Source organism: Rutidosis leptorrhynchoides, chromosome 11 (genome assembly GCF_046630445.1).
Source record: "Rutidosis leptorrhynchoides isolate AG116_Rl617_1_P2 chromosome 11, CSIRO_AGI_Rlap_v1, whole genome shotgun sequence".
NCBI classification, from domain to species: Eukaryota; Viridiplantae; Streptophyta; class Magnoliopsida; order Asterales; family Asteraceae; genus Rutidosis; species Rutidosis leptorrhynchoides.
Window position 1 is genome coordinate 293,387,116 of NC_092343.1, and position 10,542 is coordinate 293,397,657.

Genomic DNA, 10,542 nt, shown 5'->3' on the forward strand with positions numbered 1-10,542 from the left:
TTGCTGATCAGAGCCGAGGACTTTGTCATTTTCCAAGGTTTCACAAATTGGTGAATTAAGTTCAAGGTTTGTTGAATTACAGTAAGGGGTATTCGGTTCAATTGTGTCTGAGTTGGGCCTTGAATCCATTGGGCTAGGGTCATCGGTGGTGGGCTGGGAATTCTTATGGGATGTCGATACCACAGAATCATTACTTTGTGTTTTTGGTGTATTATTCTCAATGGGTTTTTGCGCTGAGTCATCGTTGGAGGGAGTTGGACTTTTGGTATTAATTTTAGGAGTGTTAAAATCGGGTATGGGGGGTGGTGAACTATTCTGTGGTGAGTCAGGTATTTTTTCTGAGTTACAATTTGTGGCTTCGATGTTGGAACTGGATAGGTTAGGTGTAGGAGTACAGGAGGTATCGTTGCAGTTGTTATAACCCGAAGTATTGGATGGTTGATGAGTTCGATTACAAGAGTTATTATCGAAAAGTAAAGTATCCAAACGTTTGGAGGAATTGGTTGCAGTTTGTTTTATGGGTGAATTAGTCACATTTGGTTGGACGGGTATGTGACAATTGCTATCAGTGATCTTTTCATCGTTACCTTCAACCCGATTTTCACAATCTAAGTGAGATTCTTCATCCGAGATATGACCATCCGAGAGACTTTCGTCATCCCAATTAGAAGTGTTATCGATATCACCAAAAGGGTTAAACATGGAAAAGTTTTGGACTTCGTAGATATAAACTCTAGCTTGATTGATGTCACCCGGATTAACAGATGCTTGGCCGTTTATAGGTGCAAAATTATTAGTTTTGATAATAACCGAGCCATGAGAGAGGTCTTGATTGTTTTCATTAGTTATAGAGCAATTAAATGTTTCAATCACCTCACCCCAATTTTTTGCAATGTCTATGAAAGTAGACTCAAGCCAACACGTAATAGGAACCCCAAGTATGTTAACATAAGCGAGTCTACCAGAGGTTTTATAGACTTCGGGGTCCCAGGGGTTAATGTCCTCAAGCCATTTCCATAGTGGGTGGTCCGAGTTGTTAATCAAATCAAGGGCCGGATCGGATTCCTCAAAAATAAGCATTAAATCATGTCCGCCTAAATATTTGATAGTGAACCCACTAAGATTTTCACTTTCGCAAATTTCACTAAAATATTCGAGGTATTCAAGGTCTTTGACCTTAGCAATTACCGCTTGACCGAGGATTTGAATAAGTTCATCGTTAGAATTTACCTTGATCGTAGGGGTAGAGTTGTTTGATGCCGGTTTGTTGAGGATCACGTCTTTGAATTTCCTTTCATCCACATGTGAAGAGAAGGCTGCATTAACCTTGTTTGTATGGCTAGAAGTCGAGTTGTTATTTTGTGCAGCTTGCTTCTTCTCTACTATATCATGTGCTTTGTAGACTTTAAGAAGGTTGTCTCCTGCTACGATGAGGCTAAGTCTCCTAGCAAGGGACTCCTTATGAAATTCCGGTACATCTAAGAACCTAACGAAACCGAATTTTCTTCCGCTTTTTAGTGTCTTCTTGGGTATGTAAACCTCGTGAATATTACCGTACTTTTTGAAAACATCCCAGAAGTCAATAGAACACCAATTTTCAGGAAAGTTATGGAAGAGATAGGATGTAATTCTAGATGAATCAATCGGTGTTGGCTTGTTCTTTGTTGCGGATTTGTGTGAAACTGAGTTAGAAGATCCGAAACGTTTGACGAGGTTAATTGCAGACTCTCTTTGTTTGAAATTATTATAGATCTGATTGCGGATTTGTGAGTAGTGTGTATCATGTTATGCAGTGGGATAATGAAACAGATATATTCGAGTTCTTCTATTCGTAAGTTGATTTCACTATCATTCTTAAAGATCAGTATGTCATACATGCATTTCAAAAACATATACGAGGTTCAACCTTTATCGCTCTTCTTAACTTCTATTTTTTGTATGATGATAAAATTTGAATTTGATAATTTGATATTGTTGTTGTTCTTTCCTTGTAGGGTAATATTTTACCAAAAAACCAGAAGCAACCGTCTTACGTTGTTGCGATGTTGGAATGGTTATACGCACGGGTTGTTGCTGCAATCTTGCTTCCATTGCATTTATTAGCAAAAAAAGTTATGTATAATAAAATCCACTCGTCAATTGGGATCTCTAGGGTATGATTTATAAACAACCTATACTTTCGACCCATATACTTATGAATGTGACGCAAGGTTATGTTTTATCTATAACGGTCAACCAGGACAAATCAAAAATTAAAAATGACTATAAACGGAAATGGGCCAAACAAGTCGGGCAGGAAAGTCACAAAAAAAATATTATTTTTTTCCTTTCGGGAGTAATAAGAAAGTCCAACGGCCCCACCCCTTGGGTTTAGGCTCTAAAAATACAACAAAGTGTATTAATTTTCTGTTAATGGATAAAACCTTTTAAATCATTTTATTTTGTTACTACTTACGTTTTTATAAAAATATATTTTACGCACTCGTTATATATATAAAAACTGTACAAAATATGCACAAAAATTGAGATGAGCCAATTCGACCCGTCAGATTCCACAGCTTGACCCGTTATCCAACCCTCTCACCTCTCACATTTTGCCACATCTAATACAAATATTTGTTATGTGGGTTGTGTATTTTTTTTTTTTTTTTTTTTTTTTTTTTTTTTTTTTTTTTTTTTTTTTGGCAAAATAAAGATTATATTAAGCAACCAAACATACACAGGCAGGAATGTGTGGAGGTGGTAGCTTGCCTTTGCATGTTGACAAATTCTTTGAGGTTGGAGTAACTGTATTATATTTAATACAAAGTTGATTATATTTGTATGATTTATAATGTTTTCATCAAAAGAAAAAAGTAAATAGGACGCTAAAGTTTTTGTATTCACAGGCAATTGGCATCAAAATTCTAGCTGGTTATGGACTAACAGAGTCATCTCCAACACTAGCTGGTCGAGGATTAGATTGTAACGTAACATACCAATCTCGATCTGACTTTTCACAATTATAGTTGGTCATATTTTCTAATATGTGGAAAATTTTATAAAATTAAAACCGGAGAAATGGGTCGAAAGTCACAAAGTGTATTCATAATGCATAAAACTATTTGAACATAACTCCATCCGTCTCAATTCAATAATCTTGTTTTCCTTTTTACGTTTCAAATTAATAATCCACTTTTATAAGTGAATAAGAATAATGAGGTAAAGTTCTTTTGTACCCTCACTTTATGCATTTAAAAGAAAAATGTATGTAAAAAGCATGAGCTAATAATGTAAAGTGAATAAAATTAAAGTATTGTGATAAAAACATCTATTAAACTCTGTACCCTTTTATCTGTGGATTATTAAATTGGGTCTGAGTGAGTATTATTTTAGAAATTGGATTATAATTAACCCTTTATCTTAAAGGCAAAGTTATAAACAATGTTTTTCAATATAGAAAATAAGAATAAGTATTGTTACAACCCATTCTAAACAAGTACTATACATATTTTGACTTGTTTCTCAAATCCCAACTCGCGCATTTTTCCAGTGATATATCCAACACTGGTTTTGATAGTTCCACCTAAATTTCCTATACTATCTTTAAATGATGCCTTACACAACTTTCTTGTTAAAGTTTTTGAGAGATATATTGGAAAAGTAACATCAAATGATGGTGGATGTAGTAATTTGAATATTGAATATATCATCTCTCATAATTGCTTACTTATTGTAGAGCTTTATATCAAGTTCATATATGTGACATAATTGCTTACTTATTGTAGAGCTTTATATCAAGTTCATATATGTGACATTTGAAGGTTCTTGGCTCAGTTGGGCGTCCGATACCATATACAGAAATAAAGGTTGTAAATGAAGAAACAGGTGAAGATCTTCCTCCTGGTTCAAAAGGAATTATCAAAGTCAAGGGCCCACAGGTCATGAAAGGTTATTATAAGGTACATCAATAATTTCGGCCTGGTTTCCATTTTGAAGTGGAATATGGTTTCAGTTTAATCTCCAAATTTTTTATAATTGAACCAAATAAACCGAGAAAACTGAAAACGAAACTGATGCAGTTTATTAGATTGCTAATGACATTTATCTATTTATAATTAGAATCCAATAGCAACAAAGCAAGCGTTGGATAAGGACGGGTGGTTATATACAGGAGATATCGGATGGATTTCACCTTCATATCCGATAGGTCGAAATCGTAATGCTGGTGGTGTTATTGTTCTTGAAGGACGTGCCAAGGACACTATCGTCCTTTCAACAGGTAAACAAGCATCAAAATTTGAAAACACTTTCTTCATATTTGATTCTATTAAAAGGTGACGAAATTAGGCTGAATTGGGCCGAAACTGGGCCAAGTAACTTTACATTTTTTTTTCATTTGAATTGATTATATAAAAAGTTGAGACGAAATTAGTCTGAAATTGGGCCGTCCAATGGATTGTGTCCAGGCATTCTGGATGAAAAGTATTGATTTCCAATGGATTTTAAAGCAGCCATTTGGAACATTAGGGTATGTGTAACATTGATAAGCAGAATGAGGTTATAAAGTTTATAAGAGAGGAAAAGGTGTGTTTATGTTCAATAATAGAAACTCATCTTAAGCCTTCCAATATTGATGTTGTATGTTCAAAGATTTATGGTAATTGGTTATGGCAGACTAATAGTAGCTTAAGTACCAATAGTTGTAGAATTACTGTGGGATGGAATAGTAGCCTTGTTAATGTAATGATTTTGCATATGGCAAGGCAGACTATACTGTGTTTAGTTGAATCCTTGGATAAAAAGATAAAATATTTTTGTAGTTTGGTCTATGATGGTAATAATGGTAAAATCAGACAAGCATTCTGGAAAGATTTAAAAGCTCATGCCTCTGTTGTTACTGGGCATCCATGGATATTAATGGGGGATTTTAACACCACTAGATATATCAGTGAGCACAGTGCAGGTGGTTCTCATTTGACTGAAGATATGAAGGAGTTTTGTAACTGTATCAATGATATTGAGGTTGAGGATATAAGGAGTAGTGGTTTCCATTTTACTTGGACTAAATCCCTTAAGAATCCATTATGTGGTACTTTAAAGAAGCTAGATAGGATCATGTGCAATGAAGAGTTTGAAGCTACTTACCCTCTAGCTTATGGTAATTTCCTTCCTTATTTGGTGTCAGACCACAGTCCTACTGTCCTTCATATTCCAAATGGTTTAGTGAAAAAGAAAAGGGCTTTTAGGTTTATGAATCATATTGCTCATAAAGATAAGTTTTTAAGTGTTGTTGAGAATGGATGGAAGCTGCAAGTTGAGGGCTATAAAATGTTCCAAATTGTCTCAAAGTTAAAGAACCTTAAAAAGGATCTTAATAAGCTTAATTGGGAGAATGGCAATGTGTTTAAAAAGGTTGACATGATGAGGAAGAATCTGAGAAACTGTCAAGCTGCAGTTGATCAACATCCTCATGATCCTCTAATCAAGAAGCTAGCTACACAGGCATCTTTTGACTATGAGTTAGCAAAAAAGGATGAAGTCATTCTCTTACAACAAAAAGCTAAGATCCAATGGTTAACTGAGGGAGACAAAAATACTAAATTCTTCCATAGTATTCTGAAAAGTAGAAAGATAAGGTGTAGAATTGATAGTATCTGTGATGACCATGGTGTTAGATATGAAGGTGATCAAGTAGCTGACCAGTTTGTTAATCACTTTAAAAATTTTCTTGGGGTAGATACTACATGCAACAGTGTTACTACTCTAGGTGACATTTTTAAAACTAAGTTGTCAAGGGAGGATGCTGTTAAAATGATTGATCCTGTTACTAGTGATGAAATAAAAGCAGCCATGTTTGATATTAATGACAACAAGGCTTCAGGGCCAGATGGATACTCATCTTTATTTTTCAAAAAAGCATGGGGAATCATAGGTGATGACATATGTTCTGCTATAAAGGAGTTCTTTCATAATGGTAAATTGTTGGGAGAAATTAATGCTACTCTTATTGCTTTGATTCCTACAGTGGATTCTCCTCAGAAGGTCTCTGAATATAGACCAATAGCTTGCTGCAATGTAATTTACAAGTGCATAAGCAAGGTGTTGACCAACAGAATTAAAAGTGGCTTAAGCAAGATTGTTGATTGTAGCCAGAGTTGCATTCATTCCTAGTAGATCCATTCATGATAACATTTTGGTGGCTCAAGAAGTTTTAAAAGGTTATAATAGGGTTAAAGGAGCAAAGAAGTGTATTATGAAAATTGATATCCAAAAAGCATATGATACTGTCAATTGGAAGTTCCTAGGAGAGATTTTGCATTGCTTTGGTTTCCATGACAAGATGATTAATTGGATTATGGCTTGTGTTACTCATACTCACTTTTCAATCTGCATCAATGGTGAAATTAAGGGGTACTTTAAAGGTAGTAGAGGTTTAAGACAAGGAGATCCAATATCTCTATACCTTTTCACTTTGGTTATGGAAGTGTTCTCTCTCATATTGAAGCACAACATTCAAAAGGAACCTGAGTTCAAATATCACTACAAGTGTAAACCTATGAAGCCATCCCATATTTGTTTTGCAGATGATTTGTTAGTGTTCAGTCATGGTGATGAAAAGTCCATAGGTGTGATTAAGAAAGGGTTAGATGATTTCGCAAAGGTTTCTGGCCTTCTGCCTAACCTAAACAAGAGTATTGTGTTTTTTGGCAGTGTTCCTATTGAAGATCAATGCAAGATCAGGTTCTACCCTTCCCCATTGGTAGCTTTCCTTTAAAATATTTGGGTGTTCCTTTGTTGGCAAAGAAGATTAGTTTCAATGATTGCAAGAGTTTAATTGACAAGGTCAGGAACAAGGTTAACAATTAGAGAAATAAAAAACTTTCATATGCAGGTAGACTGCAATTAATCACTTATGTGCTTTCTGCTTTACATTTATATTGGGATTCTGTTTATAAACTTCCATGTGGTGTAACTGATGAGATAGATAAAATCTTAAAGGGGTTTTTATGGAGTCAAAGAGATAAGTCAAATGGTAAAGCCAAAGTAGCTTGGAAAGATATTTGTTTTCCAAAGGATCAAGGTGGTTTAGGGATCAAACCTTTGAGGGAATGGAATGATATTTTAATGATTAAGAATTTGTGGAGGTGTTTTACCCAAAAGGAATCACTGTGGAGCAAATGGGTTAACCTGATTAAATTAAAAGGAGTTAGTATTTGGGATATCAAATTGAATTATAATGATAGTTGGGGGTGAAAGTGTCTTTTGGAGTTAAGGGACAGAATTCATCCTCACACTTTTGAAGAGAATGGCAGTTACTCTTGGATTACTAATGATGGTAGGAAAGTGGTGTATTCAACATCCCAGGTTTGGAGTGATTTGAGGGTTAATAAAAGCAAAGTTTCGTGGAGCCATGTTATTTGGTTTAAGGGTTTTAATCCTAAGCATGCATTTATCCTTTGGCTTGCTGTTTTAAATAGGTTGAACACTCAAGATAGGATTTATAAATGGATGCAAAACCAGTTTCTGTCTTGTTGTTTTCGTGGCAAGGTTCATGATTCTATCAATCACTTGTTCTTCAAATGTGATTATAGTGATGGTATCTCGAAGAAATTTAAGGCTAAAATTCTGTTTAGAGGCCTGATAATGATTTGGCAAGATATCCATTCTCTAATAATATCTGGAGTGTTGTAAATCGAGTTGTATTTGCTGCTTGTGTGTACTATATATGGAATGAAAGAAATGGCAGGATTTTTAAGCATAAAAAGAGAGCTGCAAGTGATTTGTATGATGCTATTTTTGATCATGTTAGATTCAAGCTGGTTACATTGAAGGTAAGGAAGTCTGCTGCATTTTTAAAAGTGGCTCATCTATGGAACTTAGTTTATACAGACCAGGGTTATAGGCTTGAATAATTGTGTTGTATTTCGTTTTATTTTTCTGTTGTTTTTGGGCTTTTTCCTTTTGTATTTGGGCTTTGGGTATGTCCTAGTCCTTTTTTCCAAGAAATAATATATTTGTTTTGTTTGCCCGAAAAAAAAAAAAATTGGGCCGAAATTGGGCCAAAGTTGTACGAACAGTAACTTTACATTTTATCTATTATAATTAGAATTAGAATATATATATAATATATGACTTGATAACATTTTTTTAATGGTTACTAGGGGAAAACGTTGAACCGGAACAACTAGAAGAAGCTGCCATGAGAAGTAGTTTAATTCAGCAAATAGTTGTTATTGGCCAGGTGTTACAAAAAAAAAAACCTAATTCATCATCTCCTTTCATCATCAGATTTTTTCATCAATCTTAAATACAAGTGGGAACATGGATTAATCAGGCGGGTCGAATACGGGCCATAACAATTCGGGTTGGGTCGGGTAATTCCGACCCACTAACACATTTTTATTTTTTATTTTTTACGCTTTTATAACAAAATGGATTTAATATTGATAATTACCGAAATGTTTTTTAAAAGTTTTAAACTAGATTCATATAATGATATGTATTAAGAAAAAGTATGATTCACGACTCAACGTTACACTTTGACAGAGTTTTGACCGATTTCATTTTAAAAGTTTTAGCTACTTTTTAATTGATTACCCAATTTGACACATTCATTAGAAAATAGGTCAACGTTGTCACGTCTACTATAGATATTGCATGATTTTGGTGATAGTAATTTTCATACATTATAACAAAAATGAAAACTAGGATCAACGTCGTCTTGGAGCTATCATTGTTCCAAACAAGGAAGAAATTATGTCGGCATCAAAAAATCTATCTACTTCGGTTTCTGGTGCTGCTCAACTTAACAAGGAGAAAATAGCTGGTTTGTTATCCAAAGAGCTACAGAAATGGTAACATAAACTTCATCTCAAAATATTGTAGAGTTTCAAATAGTTAGATATTTTGAGCATGATATCTAGCTCTTGAGGACTCTTGTTGAAGTAGTATATCAAACTACTTACTTTTATCTTGGATTCTTCTAACGACGACACTTAAGTCTGTCGTTAACATGCATCAATTGCTTGTACAAATTAAAACAACTCATTAAAGTCAACACTTAATTTACTGCTCTTTACAGGTAGTTTATGCATAGGGTTGTATGCATAGGTTTGTCGTCAGAAAAATCCTTTTATCTTTTTTCTTCACATTTTTTGTGTCTTTACTTATCGTCTACGTAACGGTAACGGGGTCCTATCCATTTCTATTCTTAGGTAAATAGGAGCCTACGATTAGATCTTCCTTCGTCAACTTATAAATAGGATAATAGGATTTTAAAAATTGGTTTGGTCTAACATTGCCTAAATATTAGTGATAATTTTTGTTGCAAGTGTATATCGTTATGTCATTTTCTCTATACAGGACTTCTGAATGCTCGTTCCAAATTGGACCTATTCTTGTAATTGAAGAGCCTTTTACGGTAATGTACATAAACCGTTCTCTTTTGTTTATGATTTAATTCCCCTTTTTCCCTTAATTTTTCATTTAGCCTAGCCTAGCACATCTAAGCTCTTTAGTGCGGGTAGCAAATGTGACCCGTTTACTTAAAAGTGGCACGACTTGGGGTATGTCAAATCTTTAGCCAGTCAAATGGGTAAATAAAGAAAATTTTAAACCAATACCTCAAAGTGTAATCTTTATGCCAAAACTTGCTTAGTTTACTCATAAAGTTTGTTTAGTACTTAAAAAAAAAAAAAGTTTGTTTAGTACTACTCTGTACCGAAATAGCATAATCTTTTATCATATTCGACACACTAACTATCTATTAGATAATCTATAAATCTTGGACAACGTGTTTCGGGTCAACCCACTTCATCCCTATAAAAATTCTTCCGAGGTCGTTTTAAGTCCCAACCTTGTCGATTCGTAAAATGAGTCAAAACTGTTACATCATATTTTGTTTATATAGTTTTAGAAGTGACTTCTACCAATTGCTTTAAATCTCAACTAATTACTTCCAAATCATGTTAACCCTTTCAGATTGAGAGTGGTTTGATGACAGCAACCATGAAGATCAGAAGGAACCAACTTATGGAATTATATAAAGATCAAATAAACGATTTATACAAGTAACATATGTTGTATGTTTAGCATGTTTAGCATGTTTCATAAATGCAAATGTACTTTGGTGTGCTAGAAATATGTAACTAGCATCTTCTTAAGTATGGTGTAGGATCGTGTAAACAGGATTATACGATCTAATCTTTAATATCGAGTGCGGAAAAACTCGATATTGGGTTTTATATCCAAAACAATCAATAAACCTTTGATCTTAACTTGTTAAACGACTTTAGAACGAATAAGATCGACCAAAACCAATGCTAGAGAACCAGAGAATCGGATTAGACACTTAGGGATGTTTAGGATATGTAACCCTAACAATGAACCCGAAATTCCCATAATATACTCACAGCTCGTGCAACCGTGCGGTTGCATCTTGCAACCGTGCGGTTGCCCAGTGTACCCGTACGGTTGCATACCTGCAACCGTGCGGTTGCATTCCAACAGTGAAAGTTAAACATTAAAGCACATATACTTGGTCGTAATGAACTCGAGGAC

The 10,542-nt window shown here is 34.5% G+C and overlaps 1 protein-coding gene across 1 annotated transcript in view; it reads left to right on the forward strand.

Moving 5' to 3' along the window:
* LOC139876806 (probable acyl-activating enzyme 16, chloroplastic) overlaps positions 1 to 10,056 on the forward strand; it is a 31,632-nt gene extending 21,576 nt beyond the window's left edge. The window contains exons 9-18 of the mRNA XM_071864174.1: positions 1,794 to 1,899; positions 1,995 to 2,153; positions 2,724 to 2,777; positions 2,889 to 2,969; positions 3,804 to 3,941; positions 4,102 to 4,261; positions 8,145 to 8,224; positions 8,692 to 8,837; positions 9,346 to 9,403; positions 9,964 to 10,056. Of these exons, the coding sequence (XP_071720275.1) occupies positions 1,794 to 1,899; positions 1,995 to 2,153; positions 2,724 to 2,777; positions 2,889 to 2,969; positions 3,804 to 3,941; positions 4,102 to 4,261; positions 8,145 to 8,224; positions 8,692 to 8,837; positions 9,346 to 9,403; positions 9,964 to 10,056 (1,075 nt within the window). The remainder of the gene's footprint in view (positions 1 to 1,793; positions 1,900 to 1,994; positions 2,154 to 2,723; positions 2,778 to 2,888; positions 2,970 to 3,803; positions 3,942 to 4,101; positions 4,262 to 8,144; positions 8,225 to 8,691; positions 8,838 to 9,345; positions 9,404 to 9,963) is intronic.
* Positions 10,057 to 10,542: the final 486 nt, after the last annotated feature.